Consider the following 23,977-nt stretch of genomic DNA (forward strand, 5'->3'; position numbering starts at 1 on the left):
GCAGGCCAGGTTCCTGCCTATGTGCCCATCCCCTCGGCTCCCTGGTCCCCAGGAGGGGGTCTCCAACCACCATCTGATTCTGGGCCAGGATCTGGCTACCTGGCCAGGCTGACCTGAAGTGTGGCCTGCAGAGCGTGGGCTCTCCCAGATCCAGGTCTGGAGACTGGTAGCCCCAGCCGTCCCCATGTCCTTGCCAGTCCCACGCACACTCAGACCAAACAACCCCCACAGAGATGCACACAAGGACCCACTAAGATGTCACTTACTGGTCTGCACGTCACATGTCACTGGGGCGTCAGACTCCTGTATGGGGAGAAACAGGGAAACACTTTCTGTGGGCTCCTCACCGGCCTTCCTGCTTCAGTCAGCCCTCCTGGCACACAGGGGTAAGAGGGCCTCCTCACAGCGCCCAGGACACTCCCTCCCCCTCAGAGTGGCCCGCTGCGCTAGCCATTCCCCTGCCAGGCTCAGCGCTTGCCTGGTCCCACCTCAGCTCCCTTGCCCAGGTGGGCACCGGCCTTGGTTGCCCTCTCTCTGGTTCTCTATGCATGAAAACCCTCTCCCATCCTCCCCTGAGGGTTCTCTCAAGGCTCCATCTGCATGCAGGCCTCTCCCTGCCAGCCCATCCTCAGAGACCCCCACTCAGTCAGTGCATCTTCACCCACTCATCATTCCTGCTGCTGGACACCCCCCTTTCCTCCTCTTGGGGAGCTCCAAAGCTGTTTCTTCCTCTGCTGCCCACAGAAGGTGTGTGAACATGGAGCCTGAGGGGTCAGCCGGCAGGGAAGCAGTCCTGAAGCTTCCTGTCCACCTTCCACTACAGGGGGATTACCACCCAGGCCTTCCATTCCAGGTGCTTCTATGAAAATGTCCAATTGTGTCCAAGGGAGAAAGGCAAGGTGGCAGGTTCTTGGAGAGGGAAACGCAGGGTGCCCTGCTCCCCGCTCCAGGCCATGTGGGAGCTCTAGGTCATCAGAAATGCACATGGGGCCCGCTGGCTTCCCACGAGCCCCACTTCTTCCTAGAACATTCTGGGCCTCTCTTGTCTCTGGGCCTTGGCGCATACTGACCGTCTGCCTAAAGGGCCCTTCCTACACCACCCCCTTCACTTTCACCCACCTTCTCCTTACTCCTCCTTCAGGTCTCAGCTTGCAGGCCACCTCTACTAGGAAGTCCTCCTTGATGCTCCTGGGAGGCTCCTCCTCTGCACCCCACATCCTCTCTGCTCTCCCCACTGAATGTGACCAGCTGGCAGGCGGTCACTGTGCTCACAGTGACCAGAGCGTGTGTGTGTGTGGAATAGACATAAGCCATGCAGACAGGCAGGCTGGGGGGGCTGAGTTCCAGTTGCAGGCTCCCTTCTTCCATCTGTGCCCTCCCCCACCAGGGACCATCTCACCCTTGTCTGAGCTCCCAGGACCCTCCCACCACCACTACCCAGGATCCCTACTCCCCCAGACAGCACCCACCTGCTCCCCACCCTTCCCACGGATCACTGGCTGTGGCAGGACCATCTCCAGCCTGTGTAGGATCCAGGCCATCAACCTGCAAGAAGGAGAGAGAGAAGGGGCCATGTCCAGGCAGGAGAACTCACAGGAAGACTGAGGCCAGAGTCAGACCCCTCCCCAAGGCAGGTAGCAACCTGCCAGAAGATGGACCAGAACCCAAGTGCCCAGCCCTGAACACCACTGCCCCATCCCTGGCCTCCCCAGGTGAGCCTTTGGTGATTGTTCAGACCCCAGCAAGTAACTCAGTCCCCCACTATCCTCCATCCCATCTCTAAGATTCATTTCCAGCCCCTCACACACTGCCAGGGTGGGAGCACTTAGCAGTACCTATCTTGATTTTATTTTTTTTGGCCACGTGGCATTAGGGATCTTAATTTCCCAACCAGAGATCGAATCCGTGTCCCCTGCATTGGAAGAGCAGAGTCTTAACTACTGGACCACCAGGGAAGTAGCTATCCTGATTTTAAATGTGTCTATCCTTTGAGCTAACAACTCCATTTCCTCTGATTCACTTGCACATGAAAGCGATGATGCCTGTAGAAGTATATTAACTGTCCCAAGAGTGGAAGCCCACCTAAATGTCCACCGAATGGTTAAATAAAAGCTGCTACATGGGTATAATGAAGTAGTATGCAGCCGCTGAAAGAGTGGAACTGACCTTTATGTGTAAAAATCACCTCTAAGATACATCTTTAGGTTAAAAAAAAAAAAGTGAGATGAACTGGAATCTACTGCTAGAGTCTAGCGTATCTAGAGTTTGCTGCTGCCGGGTATGTATGTTTGAAGGAAAAATGTTCTCCGAGCTCATCTGCATCTCGGAATTGTGCAGAAGCAGGAGAAGCTGCCTGAGAAGGCAATGGCACCCCACTCCAGTACTCTTGCCTGGAAAATCCCATGGACGGAGGAGCCTGGTAGGCTGCAGTCCATGGGGTTGCGAAGAGTCCAACATGACTGAGCGACTTCACTTTCACTTTTCACTTTTATGCATTGGAGAAGGAAATGGCAACCCATTACAGTGTTCTTGCCTGGAGAATCCCAGGGATAGGGTCACACAGAGTCGGACACGACTGAAGTGACTTAGCAGTAGCAGGAGAAGCTGCTGATGTGATTGCCCAGGGAAGGGGCGCTGCAAACCCGTTGGAATTTTCTCCCAGGTGCATGTGTTACTTTTCTAATTCAAAAGACTCGTTTTTTTCTTGGGGGGGGCGGGGGGCGGTACTGGGCTGGGGCCAGGCACTGAGCCTGCTGCCTGTAGGAGCAGAGGTGTTTGAGGGGCTCACCTGGCAGAGTCCTGTGGGGGCGGCAGGGAGGAGGCTTGAATACTGGGCTGGGGCTCTGGGGTCGGTTCTTCCTCAGGCTCCGGGGGGCCAGGAGCGGGCAGGGAGGGGCTCTCCTGGGCCTGCGGCACGGGCTTGATCTCCGGGGCGGGTCCTGGGGGCTCTAAGTAACAGGGCGGGGGATAAGGGGGACATGGTGGGGCTCCATGCAACCCCTAAGGGTATGGGGTCCAGATTCGAGGTGTCAGTGTGACTGAGTGGGGAGCCCTTGGGGACCACCCTAACTGCCCCATCCTCAGACAGACATGGAGCTGAGGTGCAGGGACTTGTCCGGGCCTTCACGAGGCTGTCCCTGGCTTCCCAGCCTGGACTGGGGAAGGGGTTTCAGGGTTCCCACAACAGCCAGTTCCCTGCAAGCTGAACCCCTTCCCGAGCATCCTTGGAGCCCCATTTGTACCCCCAGCCCAGTCTGTGACCATCCCAGGCAGCCCCTCCCCAGGTTCCTTCCCCGTACCTGGACCCAAGGGAGCATCTGTACGCTCATCACTCCAGCCCTGGGTCAAAACAGGAAATGACGTCACGGAGGAAGAGGCCCGGTGCGCTCAGGCCCCGGCCAGCCCCGCCCACCCTTCCCCTCCACCCCTCGCCCCTCCTGCATCCCCTCTTGCAGCCCTTCCTCCCTACTAAGGACCCTCCCGGGAGGGACCCGCCATGGGTCCCAGGGGTGAGGACCACTTGCTGGAGTAGTAGGCCCTTCCTGGGTAGTCAGCTGCCTGCTCTCCCTTTTCTTCAACTCACCTCAGAAATTTTCGGGGGCTGAGGCAGCATTTTCTCCAGATTCTGTTCGAACCACCGGAGCAGCCCGGGCCTGCACAGGGGCCAGCGGTCAGCTGAGCAAACTCAAGAGATCAGCCCTTCCCCGGCTCCCGTTCCGCACGGTGGGGACCTGGGACTGCATACTCTTAAAGGGCTTCCAGTGGTAGGGGGACTTCCGCCAACCTGAAATTCTGACCCAAGGCTGGACAAGGCTCTGGAACCACAGGCCCTGCCTTGGCCTCCTGGACAGTGGATGAGAGCTGGGGCTGCTTGCGGACCTGAATGCAGCTTTGGGGTTGTGGGGTGCTCCCTGTGACTAGCACAGAGAAGCCTGGCTTCATGGGTACGTGAACAGTGTGGTCACACAGGGCCCCATACTTAGAAAGGCTCATGTTTGGTTTAATGCTGTATTGTCACCATCTTAATCCTGCATTTTCATTTTGCAGGGGGCCCCACCAATTACGTAGCTGGCTCTGGGATAAACATTGGGTCCCCAGATCCATCTAGCTTCCAGGCAGCCCCACTCTCTTCAGGGAAGCTCCATGCTCCCAGGGGAACCTATCTCCCAGGTGTGGCCCAAAAGAAAGCTGGCAAGTCCTCTGGGTGCCTTCATCCTTAATGGCTTTACTGGTCTCACAAGTCTCCAGAGTAACCCTGGGGACCCATGACCTAGGCAGCCTCCAGGGGACAAAAGAAAGAGCAAGTGGGAGCAATGAATGAATAAATGAATGGTATGTGTGATTGTATATTCATTCATTCATCTCTTCTGGGCTGAGCCGCCTTTGTACAGCAGGCACTGTGCTGGTCACTAGGGGTTTGGCAGTGACCTAGACAAACACGCCTGAGTTCAAGGACCCGACAGTCTAACAAGGCACAGGCAGGTGGAGCTCAGTGAGGCCCCTCCCAGGAGAGGGACATGGGCTCCCCCATTTGCCACAGTCACCACCCAGCCTGCCACCCTCTCAGTCAGTTCTGAGAAGTCAGAGCAAGTGGAGCAAGAATGTCAGTCGCTCAGTCGTGTCCGACTCTTGGTGACCCCATGGACTGTAGCCCACCAGGCTACTCTGTCCATGGGATTCTCCAGGCAAGAATACTGGAGTGGGCTGTCTTCTCCTTCTCCAGGGGATCTTCCTGACCCAGGGACCGAACCCAGGTCTGCATTGCAGGCAGATTCTTTACTGTCTGAGCCGCCAGGGAAGCACCCTGAGAAGTCAGAAGCTGTGGCCAGCTGTGAGGCCAGCTGGGCACCCTAGTGTCCCCCATGGTGGCCCAGACCCTGCCTCTGGACACCCACCTCCATGTGGCACCCACCTACACAAGGCCCACCCCTAAGCAGCTCACCCATGCCTTCTCCCCGTCCTCAGAAAGTGGCCCCTATCCAAGGATCTCCCAGTAATGAACACAAAAAACTATGAGCAGCACAGGGCCCATCATTCCCATTTTGTGGATGAGAAAAGTGAGGTCCAGAAGAGCCAAGAGGCATGTCCAAGGTCACACATAGAGGTAGTGGTGGACCCTGGGCTCTGGGCACGCTGAGCCCACCACACACACTACAGATGGGGCTCGGGGACAGGGACTCACCCGGGGTCTTCGGCCCTGGGGGGTTCACTGGGTTCATCTGAAAAAGAAAAGAAGCCTGTCAGCAGCAAGAGGCCTGCCCAGAGCCTCCGGTCAACCCAACTCAAACCCAGGTTTGAACCAGGCCTGAGACAGATGAGCTCTGGCCCCATGGACTCTTCCCCCAGAGCTGGGCCCAACCCAGCAGCCCCTAAGTGCTCAGTTGCTCAGTCATGTCTGATTCTTTGTGATTCCATGGACTGTAGCCCGCCAGGCTCCTCTGTCCGTGAAATTCTCCAGGCAAGAATACTGGAGTGGGTTACCATTTCCTTCTTCAGGGGATCTTCCCAACCCAGGGATTGAACCTGCATTTCCTGCATTGGCAGGTGGACTCCTTACCACTGAGCCACTAGGAAGTCCTAGCCTAGTCCTAGCCTCTGAACCCACCACTATAATGCCATCTGGCTTCCTGTCCTTACCTGAGCCCCCAGTGTCGCACTGTCCAAGGATCTGTGCTCCTGCCTGCTGAGACAGACAGACAGACAGACATCGGCAGAGGATACAGGTGCGCTGGCCTCCCTCCTACCCTTCCCCCACCTGACCCACCTCAGCTCCCAACCCCAGTAATACCTGATCTGGCCTCTCCAAGCCCGCAGCAGTGTTCTGGGCGGGCCTGCTGCTGCGGACGGGCTGCGGGACAACCTTCTCCATGCCATTCCTGAGCCAGGTCAGCACCCAGCCTCTGGGACCACTGAGGGACAGAGAGACCGGCCTGTCCCCAACGTCCCCACCCCTCCCTGGTCAGCACGGCAGTTCACAGCATCCTAAAGAACTTGGTTTGAGCCCCAAGCCTCTATCTCCCACTGTGACTCTTCAGACACATCAACTCCCTCCTAGAGTCTCGTGTCCCTCTCTGGAAAATGGGGAGCACCAGTGCTTGCCGACGTCAGGCCTGCCCCGTGCCATTCGAAGCCCACCCCACTGAGACACTCAGTAAGACATCAGCCAGTTATCCTTGTGCCCAGTTAGCCTGGCTCCAGGGGGCCCCTCCTGCACTTGGTTCGTGTCTTGTGTTCTAGAAGGGTTGAGGGTTTCCTGTGGGGTGTTTCCTTGTGACCAGAGGCTTGTCAGCCTAACCAGAATCACAGACTCACTGTCTGAGGCCAACCCCGCCACAGACATGCTCACTGGGGCAACCACCCAGGGTCTAAAATGTGACCTTTTGGGGAGATTTCTTGGGAAAGTCTGGATTTCTGTCTTCATGGGGAAAATCAGAAGCTCTGGCCGCACCAAACCTGCATTTCACCCAAGCACTGAGAAATCTCTGGTCCCCAGCCTCCATTTCTCTTGGTCATATGGTCAATTTGGCCCAGGAGAGCCCCCTCCTCTGCCTGAGGCTCCCCTCAGCCAATTCCTAAGGAGAGCCCCCAAGCCCCCTCCCTGGCTTGGGTGGGGGCTGGCCCTGAGGAGAGGGGAGGGTGCTGCAGTACCTGTTAGCTTCGGGAGCCACAGAGACCTGGGCCTGGAGGGATGTGGGCGGAGTGAGAGCAGTCTCCTGGGTTCCTGGAAAGAGTCCCTCTGACTTTAGGACTGGACCCTCTCAGAGACCCGTTTCTACCCTGCTGGGGAGGTCAAGTCAGAGGCAGAGGAGAGGGGAGAACCCTGAGGGAGTTGGAAGCCTGCAGTCCCAGCTCAGCTCAGCTAGAAAGTCCCCAGGAGTCTGCCCTTAGCTTCCCTGAGCCTCAGTTTCTTCATCTGTGAAATGGGTCTGCCAGCCTCATGGGCTACTGTAGGGCTCTAAGTGGAGGATACAGCCCTTCTCCCTCCCCTCCTTCCCCCCACCCACCAGCCGGGGCTTCCAGCGCTCACCTTGAGAGCCAAGAGTAGCCGCAGCCACTTCCTTCTCCACGCAGGGCTCCTCCGGTGGCTGGAGGGTTCAAACAGGGCCATGTGAGCCCCCAGTGATGCCAGCCCTGGTACAGGCGGAGCCAGCCCTTGACCCACCCATGACCAAGCCCCCACAAGACCAAACAGGTCTGTTCTCATAGTGGTCTCTGAAATCCTAGGGCCTCACCTCCCACCTGGGAGACAAAGTGTTTCCCAGAAAGCTGCCCCACTCAAGTATACACACACTTATATTTGCATATAGACCCAGACACAGATATTTGTTTGTACACGCGCACATGTATATGCCCAGTCACATAAACATACATACACACATATATAGGCATATACAAATATACTTGTGGTTTTGCACTGACACACAAATATGCACTCATGAACACATTATTTCAGGTCTAGTAACACACAAATACACACGCAGATGTGCATACATGCACAGGTGCACAAAATATGTATATAAATCTAGAGCTGTCCCAAGCGTGGACCAGGAACCAGTGGCAGTCTGCAAACTGTTACTGGTCCACAATGTTTAAGAGGTTTGCAGCAGATAGTATATCGACACACTGCTTCCTTTAAGGAGAAAGTCGTACTGCAAAACAATACCAGCTGAACTAAGCAGTGTGCTTAATACATAGTAGATTTATCTCTAGCAAGCTCCTGGTCTCCTCCTGGACTGGCAACAAACAGTTCAGGGCCTGGCTACTTTGATTAGCTCTGTTTTAGACTCTAGAGGTTAGAAAACAATGGTCAGTGGGCCAAATCCAGCCTAGTGCTAGCTTTTGCAAATAAAGTTTTATTGGAACACAGACACCATGTTCATTCATTTACATGTTATCCATGGCTGTTCTCACACTGCAGTGGCAGAGTTGAGTAATTAACAGAGATAGTGTGACCTACAAAGTTTAAAATGTTTACTATCTGGCTGTTTACAGAACCAGGAGACTCCGGACACCCATGTTTCCTTTTGGCCCCAACTTTCTCTGTTGTGGAAGCTAAGTGGGGGCAACTGACCCAAGATGGGGATTCTCTGAGCAGCGAGGCCAGCGTGACCTTCCTGGCTCTTCAGTTCTTACCAGGGACACTTCCTCTAGCTCAGTCTCCTCGGGGGCTGTTTCAGGCTTCGGCTCCAACTCTGGCTCTGGTTCTGCCCCCTCCTCCTCTTGCTTGGTCTTCTGAGGTGTCCCTGGGGGCTGAGGCAGCACCCTCTGGACCCAGCCCAACATCCTGACACCTGTAGGGGACAAAAGTCCTTAGGTATCCCCTGAGTGCTCACGGTTGCTCCCACCTTTCATGGGCTGCTTTTGTGAGTTACATGTTTCCCTTTTCTTTCACCATCTTTAAAAAACATTTTTGCAATTATCCGTCCAGGTATTTTCCTTATAGAAACATTCAAGCCCACAAACATATGTGTGTAAAGAGGTGGGTCATGATAGTGTTAGAGAAAAAGAGGAAAAACATCCACATATCCATCCGTGTGTTGTTTATTCACTTAAGTCATATCTGACTCTTTGGTGAGTCCATGAACTGCAACCCACCAGGCTCCTCTGTCCACAGGATTTCCCAGGAAAGAATACTGGAGTGGGTAGCCATGTCCTTCTCCAGGGCATTTTTCCAACCCAGGGATTGAACCCGTGTCTCCTGCATCGCAGGCAGATTCTTTACTGCTGAGCCACCAGGGCAGTCTGTAGGAGACTGGATATTGGGAAGTACCTAATTGTTCATCTGTAAGCAGAGCACAGGCTAAATAAATATCCAATAATGGAATATCATGGAGCCATTGATTCTAAGTAGGTCTATTTGAACTAACATGGAAAGACCTACATGCTCCAGACTCCAGTCATGAGCAAATTGAGTAAATGCTCTATACCTCAGTTTGCTTGTCTGTAAAATGAGGATGTTAATAGTAGCTATCTTGTGGAGATAATTGTGAGGATAAAACAAACTGATGAGAAGAGTGACTGGCACATGATGAGAGCTTAATAAATGTTGGCTGTGACTATTATTGGATGTCAAGCAAAAATGCTAATTTTAGATTATCATGTTCAGCATAACCCCATTATAAATTTTTTAAAATACATGATGAGCAGTATATGAATGGAAAATAACTTTTTTGCTTAATATACTATAAAAATTAACATATTTTCATGATTTAGAAGTTTTTAAGATAAAATAACAGGTTCCCTTTTTCATGGTTTACTGCGATAGCTACCTTACATGGGTTCAGATTCTGGCTTCACGTATCTTTAGGGAATGGGCAGCCCTGACCTTGTGATTACACCCCTGCAGGACGGCCCGGTGCAGCCAGTATCACACAGATCAATATATGCAAACTGCCAGCCCTTATAGGGCGTTTTTGAGGCTGTGCTGGCATGGTATGTCCTCCTTCCCCTGGCCACAGGCAGCCAAGGTATTAGTAAAGTGCTTCTCTGTCCCTACACTGCCAGGGACCCGGGTCTAGGGCTGCAAAGGGCAATCACAGGCCCAAGATCCCTGCCCCAAAGCCAGATCCACATGGCCTGCCCTTCTGCTCACAGCCCCGACTTCTGTCTCCACTCTGGCATCAGCAGCCCAACTCCTCCTAAGTCAATCTGTGGTTTGGGACACAGCTCTTAGTGAGGGGGTCAGATCCCTGGCTCAGCTGCCCACAATGTGAACCTGGGCCAGACACGACATCTCTGGTCTTCCCTTTCCTTGTTGGGTGTGGGGGTGTCGACACTGATTTCCAAGGTGGGCAGAGCCCCACATGGCATGTTTGGGATGGCAGATTTCACCACCCCAGCCAGGCACAGACAGCTCCAAAAGCCATGATCACTTCATCCTTGTTCTCACCTCCACCTCCTCCTCAGCCTCAGGAAAATAAGCATTTCTTCATCACCGCTTTATAGCTAAGGAAATGGAGGCACAGAGAGGTCAGGAGACCTGCCCAAAGTAACACAGCCAGTAAGTGACCCAGCTGAGCTTACGCTCAGTCTGGCCTGAATCCAAGTGTCCTACATCTACCTGGAAGTGCTGACATTTGCCCAGGATTGGCTGCTTCTGCACCCCAGTCCTACGAGCCATTTCCCAGCAGGCAGCAATTCTGGTTTGTGTTTCTGAACCTTTTGGAAATGACGAGGGGAGCTTTCCCCACTCCAATGTTCCATCTTTTCCCAGCCATTTCCTTCTGGATAGAAACACGTGCAGGTCCCACCCGTCTTTTTGCCCTGTTGCTGCTGATTCCACATTGATGAGGGAGGCATAGGCAGGAAGGGGGCCTGGGAGTGGTACTCAGAGCAACAATGGTACCTGGACCACCAGACTTTCACAATCTTCCAGGGAAGCTGGGGGGATGCAGATTCTTAGGCCCCTCTAAACACTCCGCAGGACCTGGAATCCGTATTTCACAAGTTGCCTTGGAGATTCACTAAGGTTGAGCCTCACAGGGAAAAACAGAAGCCTCAGGTTTCCAGCCTTGCCAGATTCTCCATGTCTAAATGCCTTGCTGGGAGATCATGGGAGGGGTCCCATCAGGGGTCCCATCAGTGGTCCCACGGAGCCGCCACCTCACCCTGAGTTACCTGCTCGGATGCCGTCCACCAGCCAGGACTTGCCTTCTTCCTGCTTCTCTCGGCTGGCCTCTCAGACACAGCGGGGATTAATTGGCAGCAGCAGGGCCGTGTGCAAAGGATTAGGAGATGCTAGAGAGGGTGGGGAGGTGGTGGTGGAAGAGAGGCAATCGATGCCAAGGGAGCTGTCAGCAATCCCCCAGGGGCCAGCAGGGATCTGGGCCTCAGGGAACGAGCCCCACGCGACCCTGGTCGGGACATCGTGATTCCCCACAGACTTTGACAAACCCATCTAGTGATGGTGGGAGAATAACTGCTTAGAGCCCCCAAGGAATCCTGGGAGACTCCTCAAGGTGACAGGGGCTCATCAACTCTCAGTCAGCAGTGGCAGCAGGCACATCCCAGCTCTCCAGTCCCAACGCAGGGACTCAAGCAGAGTCTTTCTGTCCCAGAATCTTCTGCAGCTTGGGCAGGGTCTCAGCACCCCCTGCCCTGGGATCCACCAGAATGGCTGTAGTCCCAGGGCTGGGCCTTTAAGGAGGTTCCAAGGACTGATGACTGACTGCATTCAAGCCGGCCTCCTGAACTGAAGTCAGACCCTAGAGGGGAGATGGTGATCTCAGGGGAGAAGGGGAGAGGGACAGAGACCCAGGGCAAAGGGGTTCAGTGAGGTGACAGGACCTGGGTGGGGGGCAGGGCAGTGGGCTGTTTAGCAAAAGGCAGGGGACTTAAAAAGCAGAGACATCACTTTGCTGACAAACCTCTCTAGAGTCAAAGCTATGGTTTTTCCTGTAGTCATGTATGGATGTGAGAGTTGGATCATAAAGAAGGCTGAACACTGAAAAACTGATGCTTTCCAATTGTGCTGGAGAAGACTCTTGAGAAGCCCTTGTACTGCAGGGAGGTCAAACCAGTCAATCCTAAAGAAATCAACCCTGAATATTCATTGGAAGGAATGATGCTGAAGCTGAAGCTCCAATACTTTGGCCACCTGATGGGAAGAGCTCACTCATTGGAAAAGACCCTGATGCTGGGAAAGATTGAAGGCAAGAGGAGAAGAGGGTGAAAGAAGATGAGATGGCTGGATGGCATCACCGACTCAATGGACATGAGTTTGAGCAAGCTCCAGGAGATAATGGAAGACAGAGGAGCCTGGCATACTGCAGTCCACAGACTCGCAGAGAATCAGACATGACTTAGAGACTGAACAGCAGGGGACTTGACTCGATCATCTACAACATTTCTCAACCTTGCCTATGTGCCAGGCAGCATGCCAGCCTCAGCACACTGAGAAAGACAGAAATTGGACCTGCCCTCACAGAGCTTCTATGCCAATGGAGGATTCAGAAATAAAAAAGATTAACGATGAGTTTGAAAATATTGCAGATATGCTGAGCGCCATGAAAGAAACACACAGAGCAGAAACGTGTATGAGGTGATAAAGATCTGGGGGTGGGCATAAGTGCCTCTATGCAGAGGCAAATATTTGAGCTGAGATGTAACATTTAAGTGAATGATGTTCCAGGCAGAGGACACTGGAAGGGTAAATAAAGGTCCTGAGGCTGAAATGAACTTGGATGCACCTGAGGGACAAAGTGGGACCGGGGGCTTAGTGGGGGCAGGGGAGAGTGGTGGGAGATGAGCTCCAGAACAGATCAGGTAGGGCCTGTAAGCCACAATCAGAAGCTTGGGTTTTAGCTGATGGCCCATGGAAGCCCACGATGGTTCAGTTTAGAACAGGGGCTGGACACAATCTGTGAGGCTGCTATCTGGTGGGTAGGTGTGGAAGCAAGAAACTAGTCGGGAGGTAGTGGAGGAGCAAGCCACTTTGTGACTGGATGACCCGTGGGCTCTACTTCTTATGCTAGAACTCGGATATGCGACTCACCTGCAAGGCAGCTGGTATCAGAGAATGCTCTTTCTGTCAGCACAGTTGGACACCAATGGCAGAGCTCAAGGTGGCCCCTGTCATGCTTTGTCAATATGCCCAGCTGCTGGGGATCAGCACTCCTCCCCCAGGTATCTCCAGCCAGACACCTGCTAGGAAGGGCCAGCTCTCCTGCTCTGCCGGGGTGCCCAAGTGATGGCCTGTATCATCGGTGACACCTGCCCTCACCTCTACTCAACGGAGGCCAGGGCAGAGACGATGAGGCTTGGACTAGGGTGGTGAGGGAGAGAAAAGGGGAGGGGAAGGAAGAGGGAGGTGTTGAGGGTATTCAGCTTGGGAAGAGTTTGGGGGGAAAGTCATGAGCTCTACTTGGTTACAATGTCTGAGAGACATCTGAGTGGAAATGTGCACTGGGTAGCGAGAGGTGTGTGTGTGCTGTGGCAGTGGTAGGGGTGGGGGTTGGGTTGGAATTTAGGAGAGCCGGACGCCTGGAGATAGAAATTTTGGAGGCATCAGCTCACCTTATAAATGACGATTAAAGCTGTAGGACTGATTGAATCCAATGTAAAGAAGAGAAGGACCAAAGATGATGACTGGCATGGTGTGATTTGGGGAGAAGGAAGAGGGGCTGGGACGGAAACTGAAGGAGCCGCTGGGGAGGGAGGGGGAGGACCAAGAAGTGGAGCGTGCTGCAGCCAAGACAGGTGAGTGTGCTGGGAAGAGGAGTGGTCTCCTGGGACCACCATGTGAGCCAAGGCTGAGCTGTGCCCCCAGGCTGGGCAACCTGGAGCAGGACTCCTGGGCAGTGGGCAGAGTCAGGTGGGCCTGGCTGCAGAGTAATGGGGCTCAGCCACACCCCCATTGGATGACTCTCCTATACTTATACACAGAAAAAAGCCAAGCTCAAAAGATCCCAATGGTTTGTGCATACAAAGCTCAAAAAAGAGCATTATCAGACTGTCTTGTCTGTATGGCTACAAACGTAGGTAGTCAAACTACAAAGAGAAGCGGAGGGGGTCTTCCCTGGTAGTCCAGTGGTTAAGACTTCACCTTCCAACGCAGGGGGTGTGGGTTCGATCCCTGGTGGGGGAACTAAGAATCCACATGCCTAGGGGCCACAAAACATAAAACAGAAGCAACATTGTAACAAATTCAATAAAGACTTTAAAAATGGCCCACATTGAAAAAATCTTAGGAATAAAAATAGGAAAAGCAGTGGTTATGCTGCTCAGCCAGCAGACTGGTTACCTCTTTTAGGAGGTGGGATTGGAAAAGGGGCTGTGGAAGCTCCTAGGGGCTGGCAGCGCTCTGAAGTGTTTTCTTTAGCTGACATCAATTTTGAATACAACATTATTGTAGTGTAATTTGTATGCCATAAAATTCACCCATTTTAAGTATACAGCTCAATAACTTTTAGCAAATTGACTGGACAATGCCACATCTACTTTCAAAAACAAATCTACTTCAGAACATTTCCATCACCCCTAATAAGATCCTTCATGCTCATTAGTCACTCCCCATTCCCACACCCAGGCCCAGGCAACTAGTCTTGTCTCTAAAGATGTGCATTTTCTAAACATTAAATACAGATGGACTGTACGATATGTGGAGTGTTTTTGTATCTGGTTTCTTTCATTTAATATAATGTTTTGATGGTCATTCACATTGTGGCATGTATCCATAATTCTTATCTTTTTCATTCCCAAGAGTATTCCATGGCTATATCTATATTCCATAGATATACCACAGTCTGTTTATCTATCCATGAATCAACTTAAGTTGTTTCCATATTTTGTCTATTATAATTAACGCTGCTATGAATATCTGCATGCAAGCCTTTGTGTGGACATATATTTTCATTTCTCCTGGGAAAATTCTTAGGGGTAGAATTTCAGGGTCATATGGTAAATTTAAGGCTTCCCAGATGGTGCTAATGGTAAAGAACCCGCCTGCTAATACAGGAGATGCAAGAGACAAAGGGTTCGATCCCTGGGTCGGGAAGATCCCCTGGAGAAGGAAATGGCAACACACTCCAGTATTCTTGCCGGGAGAATCCCATGGGTGAGGAAACTGGAGGGCTACAGTCCACAGGGTCACAGAGTCAGACACGACTGAAGCGACTTAGCACACACACACTCGTGGTGAATTTATGTTTCATGTTTTAAGAGACTGCTACACTGTTTTGCCAAGTAGTACCCCTGTCTTGACCTGACTGGTGGTTACAAGGAGTCTCACTTTTTCAGCTGTGTCCAACTCTCTGCGACCCAGTGGACTGTAGCCCGCCAGGCTCCTCATTCCATGGGATTTCCCAGGCAAGAATACTGGAGTGGGTTGCCATTTCCTTCTCCAGGGGATCTTCCTGACCCAGGGAGCAAACCCGGGTCTCCCACATTTCAAGCAGACGCTTTACCCTCTGAGCCAACAGGGAAGTCCAGTAATTATGAGTTATATTACATATTTAAGCACTTTTTCGATTTTGTAATTTTTAAAGATTTTTTTGATGTGGACTATTTTTAAAGTCTTTATTGAATTTGTTAGAGTATTGTTTCTTTTTTTTTTTTATGTTTTGTTTTTTGGCTGCGAGGCATGCAGGATCTTAGCTCCCCAACCAGGGACTGAACCCACACCCCTCGCATTGGAAGCACGGAGTCTTAACGACTGGACCGTCAGGGAAGTCCCTGGATTTTGTTATATTTTTAACTTTAAAAGAGTGAAAATTTTTCAATGAGGTGGTGAATGAAGTCAACCCTAGGAAATTTTTCTCTAAGGGATGGGACTTGGAGATGCTGCTCGGGGGCTAGATGGAACACTACACTAGAGGAGGAGGAGCTAGGGAGCCGAATCCTACAGGAATCTCACAGCAGGGGTCCCATGGTCCATTAGGCTCAGCAAGTGGACAGGTGTATGCAAAGCACATGCCAGGATATGCAAATAAGTTTGCATCTCCACAGGGTTTCCTCATGGGGGTGGAAGGGTTTCCCCCTTCCAGTGGTTTTCTTTTTTTTTTTGGCTGCACTATGTAATCTGCAAAGATCTTAATCCCCCAACCAGAGACTGAACCCAGGGCCACAGCAGTGAAAGCGCTGAGTTGTAACCACTGGACTGCCAGGGATCTCCCTCAGTGGTTCTGAACACTTCAGGGAGCTTGGCTTAGGCCCTCGTGACCTCGCTTTGGGAAGGTGGGAGGGAAGCTGCAGACCTACAGGGGTCTGGCCGTGGAGTATCACCTGCTAATCCCTGTTGTGCTGAGGCCACCAATCTCACTGATCCCCTTATGCTGACCCTGGATCCTGGCAATCACTAATCTCCACCTCTGGAGCCTCAAGGACTGGCAGGCAGGGCAGCGCCCTCTTCCCTGAGGTCTGCGAGGAGAGAAACACCCTGCCAGTTCAGATACCCCTCTTGACAGGTCCCAGGACCCTTGCCTAACACAGATGGGAACTTTGAGGCCCAGAGAGAGACAGTAACTAGTCTAAGGCCACACAGCCTGCCCTGGCCAGCCCTACCATGGTTACCCCCAGGAAACCCCAGCTCCTTGTCTGATTCTCTCAACATGCCCATCCTGTGTGAGCCCCAGAGACAGCAACCTTCAGGACGGCCAAACAACGGGGCCAGTGCAAGGACCCAAGGGGGCAGCAGGCTCTCCTCGGAGCCTGTGGTTGCCAGGGTTGCCAAGGAGCCGGTGCCCTCACAATGAGCCTGCAATGGGCATTGTCTCTGCAGAATGTCCCTTTATTCTCCTGTCTCATAAGGCACTGGGGCCCGGCCCATCTCTCTACCTCTCTTCCCCATTGAGTGGGCAAAGGAGGAGAAAGTTTCTATAAGCCTGTGCACCTGGGGCTGGTGGCCTGCAGGTGAGGTACTGCAGAGGTGGATGGGGGCAAGGGTCTGCCTTCCCCCTCCTCTCACTGCTCCCATTCCCTTCGAAAGCCCAGCGCCTGGGGCAGCTTCCCCATCCAGTGGTAATGCCCTCTCCCCACTAAAGGTCCTCTCTCCTCCTACCCGCCTCCCTGTTGCCCACCTCCATCTCTCACCACCCACTAGGGCCAGAAAGGAAGCAAGGACTCAATAAATTCTCACTGAAGTTTAAACGACTCAAAGGCTCTGGGAATATCTGATTTTTAAAAGGGAGCGCTGGAGAACCAGCCATATTTTTTTCTAATTCATATCCATTATGTTTCTCCCCTTATTTAAAATGTCCCCATGTCTCCCTGTAGAATGCTGAGTAAATGTCAGGTATCTGAGCTAATGCCAGAAATCCATAATTAATTACCCAGAGGCAGGTGGAGCCCACTTCTGAACCCACTTGCTGCTGTTGCTTCCTGCTCATTATTGCAGAATAGACACAAATGGCATCTCTTTTAGACAATTCCCTGAAAGCCCCAGCCCCAGTCTCCCCACACACACCCCCTCCTCTCCGGACCTCTGCCAGAGCCCTTAGCACATGCTCTGTGAGTGTGTGTATATCCGTGTGTGTGTGTGTGTGTGTGTGTTCTGAGTGTCCCTGATCCCACCACAGCTCCTGGCTCACAGTAGGTGCTCAATACCTGTTGGATGACAAGTCAGCACTGGCCAAGGTTGTGTTCCCACACAGAAGGGTGTCTGCTGCAGGTGTCTCCACCACCCAGCCATGGCCCGCATCATTGACCTGGTGCCCTGGGAGGACGGCTCCACCCACGTGTACGCGTCCCCGGCCATCCTACTGCCCATGCCCCGGAGGCGCAACCAGCTGGCCGGCGTGAAGCAGCAGCTCTATCACCCAGCCCTGCCCAGTCTGCGCCGCATGGACATGGACTCTGTCAAGGCCTGCCTTTCCGATGAGCACTGCCAGTCCACCACCTACTGCCGCAAAGGTCGGGCCACCTGGTCGCTGTTGGTGGTCCCTCAGGGCCTTAGGGGAAGGCGCGGATGGTTTGGAGGAGAGAGATCTCAGAGGGAGAAGGCAGGAGTGGCCGATGAAAGGGTTAGAAGGACTAGTCCCAGCTCTGCTCCTCCTTGCCTGAGACTCCTCCGGGTCTGAGCCTCTGCTTCCCTATCAGTAAAATGGGAATGCTAACAGGGTGGCCTCTCAGGGCTGTTGGGAGATTGTTGTTGTTCAGTCGATAAGTCAAGAATGACTCTTTACGACCCCATGGGGGTCCTCCACTACCTCCTGGAGTTTGTTCAAATTCTTGTTCATTGAGTCGGTGATGCTATCTAACCATCTCATCATCGGCTACCCCTTCTCCTTTGCCTTCAGTCTTTCCCAGCATCAGGATGTTTTCCAATGAGTGATATCTTCATATCAGGTGGCCAAAGTATTGGAGCTTCAACTTCAGCATCAGTCCTTCCAGTGAATATTCAGGACTGATTTCCTTTAGGATTAACTGGTTTGAGATTAACTTTGTGAGATTAAAGTGAGATAAGGCATGAGAAGCCCTTAGGGTAGTGCCTGGCACATACTATGTGCTCAACAGTAATGTTATTGTTATTATTCACGGAGAGAGAACTGCAGAGGTCAGCAGTGCAGGAAGAGGAAGAATAATAACAGCAGTAATAATTTCTGCCCAGTCAGCTCTGTCTTTGAAAAAGAAAGAGAAAGATACCTGTCATGAAAGAGAGGGGAACATGGAAGCCTCTGGGGTTAAGGACTACCCGCGGCCAAGGAAGAACTCTTCACTGGCTGAGAAGCTTGGGCATTGAGGTAGGGGTGCCATGCAGATGCCCACATGCAGGCATTTCATTGCCCGCTTTGTACTTGAGTCTGTACTTGAGTGTGTACTTTGGACAAAGGCCTTCTAGCTAGAGGGAGCAGCACATACAGAGGCCTGGAGGGGAAAAGCTGCTCAAGGTGTTGGTGAACTTGAGGGATTTGGTTGGGCCCAAGGACAAAGTACGTGAGGGCAGCAGGAGCTGTGGCTGGTGGTGGGGACGCAGCTCAGGGAGGGCCCTGTCATTGAGCTCAGCAATCTGGACTTTCTTGGGAGGTAGATAAGAACCCCTGAAGACTTTAAGCAGGAAAGAGGTCTGAGCATTGGGGTGTCGGGGAGTGGGTGACCGAGAGGGACAAGAAGTGGATAATGGGGGAGAGGTTAATGGTTAGGACACTGGGAGGGACCACAGCCTTCAGGAGGTAGTGACAGTGTCTTGGCCATGGGGGAGGGATTTGGAAGGTATTTAGGAGATAAAGGAGTAGGACTTGGTACCAGTGTGAGTAGAGGGGCAAGAGTGGGGAGCCCAGGGTGACACCCAGGTTCAGACTCAGGTGACAGATGGAGTGAGCCTGTCAGAGATGATAGGGGTATCTCCAGAGGTCCCACAGAGACCCCTGCAGGGCCAAGAGGGAAAACACAAATATGGGAAGTGGGTAAGGAAGCCCTGGGGGGTGGGGTGAAAGTGAGGTGGAGCCCCCTCACCCGCCCCTCTATAAAGGGGAGCAGCTATAGGGTCCCCCTTGACTGCTGTGTGGGAAGGGTCAGCACAGTTCTACCAATCTCCTAGCTCCCAGGAGAAGCCAGGAATCTAGATTTATAGGGAGAGCTCTTGATTTAGATATGCATTTTATTGCAAGTAAGTTTTAATCAAAGCAATGGAGCCACAGGTTCAAAATGTTGTAACAATGCACTTTTTAAAAATTCTTGCTCTTCCTCATTCCACTCATTCTCACTTACGGGTAACCACTCTGAGTTCCTGATGTATCCTTTCATTCTTTACCAGGGCAAATACAAATCTGTTCTTTTCCTCTCCAACTTTTTTTTATTACAAACATATTCAAACATAGAGGAAAGTTGAAAGACTAATATTTTGAACATTTATTACCTTCTACCTGCTTCAATTAATGTTTTGCCGTATTTATTTTCACTCTCTCTCTCTCTCTCACACACACTCACACACACTTTAGCAATCAGTTTCCAGTGATAAAAACAACTTCCTACATGACTCCCTACTATTATCACATTTAGGAAAGTTAAAGATAATTCCCTAACATCCAATATTCAGTCCATATTAAAATGTCCCCAATTATCCCCAAAGATATCTTTCATAACTGTTAAAAAATTTTTGGAACCAGGATTTGATCTAGGATTGTGCCTTGTAATTGGTTGTCATGTCTCTTGGGCCTTAGTCTAAAACCAATCTATCCACTTTCCATTTTTCCCTCATCGTATCAACTTCTTAAGAAATCCAAAACAGTTGTGTTGTAGACAACTCTTACATCGTGAATTTGAGTAGTTCTTTCCTCATGGTATTGTTTACCTTGATAGTCTAGTTTCTGTAAACCAGGAGTTAGGTGTAGAGGCTTGATTGTAAAAGCTTTCACAAGTTTTGAATGCCATATTCGCCACGAGGGCTCGGCAGGGGGCACCTAACATCAAACAGCACTATTAGTGATGCTGTTTGATGACGTGGTTAGGTGATGACCTAAAGGTATATTCTTGTTTGCCTCCAATCATCTCAATTTTAGTCTTTAAAGACAAAGGTAGCACATGGCATATACTCTTCTGTACCTTGGAAGTTCTTGAATCAAGAACTTTATTTTTAATCAAGGCATAGTGAGGATCCATCATGGTTTATTTAGCCAGTCCATTAATGACAGACACTTGGGTTTTTTCCAGTCATTTTCTATTATAATACAAACAACGCTGAAATGAGTAAACTTTATACCCACATCATTTCCCAGTTGTGCAAAATATAAAATAGGATAAATTCAAGTATAGGGTCAAAAGATATGCTTATTTATAGTTCTGATAGATAATGCCAATTTCTCTCCATAGGTGCAAATTAATTAATTATCCCCTCTGGCAATGTATGGCAATGACCCTGTTTCTGATAACTGCACCAACTCCTCTCCCTTTCTCTCTCTCCAGATGACTTTGATAATGCCTACTTCACACTTCTCGGTGTTCCCAACAAACCCCTGCAGTGCTTGGTGAGCGTCCTTTGTCCCTGGTTTGCCCTGGAGAGAGGACCTGAATGTCCTTTGTGCACCCAGCACCTCCGGTCCCGATCTCCATTCCGCTCACTTCCTCAGCTACCTCTCTGGGATCTTACCCCGCCTTTCCCATGTCTTTCAGGGGCTTCGAGAGCCCCCTGGGTCAGATGGTTCGAGTGCGCCCCGCTCCCTGACTTCCTTCCTCCTGGCAGGACATCACGGAGACCGGCCAGAGGCTCCGAAACAGGTACCACGAGGGAAAGCTGGCTCCCATCGCACCCGGCATCAACAGGGTCGACTGGCCCTGCTTCACGCGCGCCATCGAGGACTGGTCCCGATTCGTGTCCTCTGCGGGAGAGTTCAAGCTGCCCTGCGCGAGCAAGAAGGGTCAGTCTAACCGCGCGGAGGATGCCCGAGGGCGGGAAAGACAACTGAGCCGCTGGGTCCATAGAGCTGGGACCCCGGGCGCTGACCAAGGAAGAGTTAGGGGGCTTCCGGGGTGGAATCTGACAAAGACAGGGGAACTGCCGCTGCCGCTGCACTCAGAGGGTGCTGCGCGCGGACTGGTTGAGGCGCTCGGAGGCGGGGCTTATATGGGAAGGGGGGCGGGGCCAGGTCCGAGCAGTGGGAGCCAATGGGGCGGAGGTGGAGGGCAGGCGGAACAAAGTCCGGAGGTGGGAGTGGTTCCTCGAGCAGGCGCGGGGCGTGGCTTGGCCTAGGGGCGGGGATCAGGTAAGAGCCCCGGCGCGGGCTTGCTCAGGGCGGGTGTGGGGCCGGAGATCAGCGGTCTTTTCGCAGTCGAGAGCTTCAGCGGCTATGCGGTGCGGTACTTGAAGCCGGAGGTGACCCAGAACTGGCGGGTAGGAAGGGCTGCTCGCCGACCGGTCCCTGGGCACGCCGGGGTGGAGGAGGAGCTGCTAACACGGGGGTCCGGGTGTGGGAGAAGAGACCCGGACTGGGGTCTCCGGGAGCCCAGAAGGCTAAGATCTCCGGCGGTCAGCGCTGTGTGGGGCGTCGGCGAGGGGCGAGGCCCGTGTCCCCCCTCCTCAGTAGACACCCCCATCCCTCTGGCCCGCCCCAGTTCTGTCTTAACCAGAATCCAAGCCTGGACCGCTATGGACAGAAGCCCCTGCCTTTCGACTCCTTGTAAGTGACCCCCCACAGACCCCGGGGGACCCCATACCTGGGAAGGAGGCTGGGGTCTTGGCAGCTTTCACTAGCACATACCAAGTGGCCCTTGAAAATGTGAGGCCTCGAAAGCATCGATTGACTACAAAACACCATAAGAAAATTGCAATTTCAAAATGAGTAAATGTTTAATTCCTACCAAACGGAGCATCCTGTCCTCCAGTCCCTAGCAACTCCACCCTTTCAGAGTGGAGGCGTTTGGGTGGGGTGAAGGTGCAGTGTAATTCTGGTGGGATGGCACCTCCCGACGTGGCGGTTCCCAGAGAGGGTCACTCTTCTCCGCCTCGGCCTCACCCTCCTGTATTTCAGGAATGCTTTCCGACGTTTCGGCTCCAACTACAGGTAAGGCCCCAACTGCAGGAGGCGAGGAATGACCCCGGCCCGACCCCGCCCCATCTGGCCGCGCCTCCGGTCCGACCGCGCTCGGCGGCCTCAGCGCTCAGGCGATGCTCAGATCCCTCTCCACTCGCAGAGCCTCACGAGGGAGGTGCCGGGGTATTGGTAGCCTCCTGGGTGATGTCCGGAGGATTCGAAGGGCTTCCCCCTGGAGAGATCCTCTCCAGGCAAAAGTGCAGCCTATTGGGATGTGGAGGGAGCAGTCATTGTTGTTCAGTCCCTCAGTCATGTCCGACTCTTTGCGAGGACCCCATAGACTGCAGGACGCCAGGTTTCCCTGTCCTTCACCATCTCCCGGAGTTTACTCAAACTCATGTCCACTCGATTTGGCCCAGTCAGGACAAAAGACAAAGATGGGGAGTAGCGGGGTGGGGGGTTACCTGGGCAAAGAGCAGGGACGGAAAGAGTAAAGAAATGTATAAGAAATATCATGGAAAGAGCCAAGAATCTGCCTTCCAGGAGGCAGGCAAGGTGGTAAGGACTGGGACTAGTGTTCCCAATAGGAGGATGCAAGATACTCAGGCTCCTTCGTAACTTGGCTGTCTCCCACCTCTCCAGTCCCATTCCCTACACTTCAGCAGTACCAGACTCCTGGGGGCAACCCAAATCACCCACACAACCGAGCACTCCACATCTTTGCTTGTGCTGTTTCAGTGCCTAGATGATCCTTCCATCTCTGCTTGGAAAACTCCTCCTTACTCTTTAAAGCCCAACCCAGATGTCCCATCCTTCTTGACGTCTTCTCTGACCTTCTGCTCCTCCCCTCCAACTCAAACCACCCCCCTCCAGAGCATCACCTCTTGTGCGTCCCTCTCTATTTTGGAGCATGCAGACTATTGCATTATAATTTCATATTGATGAAAGTTTGCCTTCTCTCATCTACCCTTGCACATACAAGGGAATGCTATCTGTTTTTATCCTACTATATAATGCCTGCCTGAGTAGGTTCACTAAATGATTGAAAAATGAATCAGACTCACAGGAGATAAGGATGAGGCAAATTGGAAGTGGGGCCTGAAAATCAAAGGGACCAGCCAACAATATATGAAAGGAAATCGGGAGCCAGTGAAGGTTCTTGAGCCATAAGAGACAGGATAGAAGCTGTGTTTTCAGAACCTTGAAGGCAGGGAGGTGGGTTTTGTGGGGAATACCTAGAGAAGGACAACCTGATTTTTTCCCCAGGACACTCTAGAGGCCCCCATCTCACCCCTGTTTCTTTCCACAGTCGTGTCAACTATCTGACCCCCTGGCGTTAATCTGTGAAAAGGAGGCTGACACCCAGGCTGCCTAACTGTGCCACTCACGTTCCCCAGCAGGACAAGGGTATATGGCGGCTGTACCCATCTCCCTAAGTAGAAATAAACCTTATACTCCACAGGGAGACACTCAACCTGTGTGTGTGTGTGTGTGTGTGTGTGTGTGTGTGTGTGTGTGTGTGTGTGTGTGTGTGTGTGTGTGTTGCAATGGCTAGGGGAGGATCAGAACCTCAGGATGATGATACTTTACCCTAACCTGCCTTCTGCCAGCTCCTGGAGGACTGATGGGGTCTAGGAAAGATGTATCTTGTGACCCCAGGCGAGAGTCAGGGTCTAAGCCTCAAGCCCCAGCTGGGAATGAGGTGCAAACACAGGCTGGGAATTAGGTTCTATCTGTGCCCCTGTCCACTGCTTATAGGCCTGCAGGCAAGCCCCTTCCACCTCAGACTCTGAATTTGAGTCAAAAAGAGAAAAGAGAGGGTGCAAAAGGGACTTAAGACCCCTCTCTCAGAAGCCCTTGCCATACCAATATAGGCTGGGGGGCTTCCCTGGGCCTGGGTCCCCTTGAAGAAGTGGAATCAGGCCCTGGAGGTTTGGCCGAGGGCCCCGATTCATGGTGAAGCAGCACAGTTTAGAAGTAAGGTGAGGTGCCTGAGGCCACTCAGAGAAGGTTTCCTCTGCCCAGAGCATTGCCAATGAATATACCGCAGAAACAAAAAGTTATCTGCTCTGTCC

General features: G+C 52.3%; 2 protein-coding genes across 2 annotated transcripts in view; one reads left to right on the forward strand and one right to left on the reverse strand.

Moving 5' to 3' along the window:
- The window catches only part of CNGB1 (cyclic nucleotide gated channel subunit beta 1), a 74,752-nt gene extending 66,469 nt beyond the window's left edge, over window positions 1–8,283 (reverse strand). The window contains exons 1-12 of the mRNA XM_061134652.1: window positions 8,134–8,283; window positions 7,028–7,085; window positions 6,649–6,721; window positions 5,789–5,909; window positions 5,638–5,683; window positions 5,183–5,219; window positions 5,117–5,122; window positions 3,584–3,653; window positions 3,300–3,339; window positions 2,789–2,948; window positions 1,470–1,545; window positions 267–303 (exon numbers count right to left, since the gene is read on the reverse strand). Of these exons, the coding sequence (XP_060990635.1) occupies window positions 267–303; window positions 1,470–1,545; window positions 2,789–2,948; window positions 3,300–3,339; window positions 3,584–3,653; window positions 5,117–5,122; window positions 5,183–5,219; window positions 5,638–5,683; window positions 5,789–5,909; window positions 6,649–6,721; window positions 7,028–7,085; window positions 8,134–8,283 (874 nt within the window). The remainder of the gene's footprint in view (window positions 1–266; window positions 304–1,469; window positions 1,546–2,788; window positions 2,949–3,299; window positions 3,340–3,583; window positions 3,654–5,116; window positions 5,123–5,182; window positions 5,220–5,637; window positions 5,684–5,788; window positions 5,910–6,648; window positions 6,722–7,027; window positions 7,086–8,133) is intronic.
- Window positions 8,284–16,197: 7,914 nt separating this feature from the next.
- Window positions 16,198–23,356, forward strand: SPMIP8 (sperm microtubule inner protein 8). Its single transcript, XM_061134666.1, is given in 9 exon segments — window positions 16,198–16,302; window positions 16,304–16,336; window positions 17,091–17,346; window positions 20,338–20,399; window positions 20,615–20,789; window positions 21,201–21,262; window positions 21,484–21,548; window positions 21,900–21,932; window positions 23,212–23,356. Coding segments are annotated over 9 exon segments (822 nt in total). The 3' UTR covers window positions 23,243–23,356.
- Window positions 23,357–23,977: the final 621 nt, after the last annotated feature.

The sequence above is a fragment of the Dama dama genome, chromosome 4, assembly GCF_033118175.1.
Source record: "Dama dama isolate Ldn47 chromosome 4, ASM3311817v1, whole genome shotgun sequence".
Classification (NCBI taxonomy): Eukaryota; Metazoa; Chordata; class Mammalia; order Artiodactyla; family Cervidae; genus Dama; species Dama dama.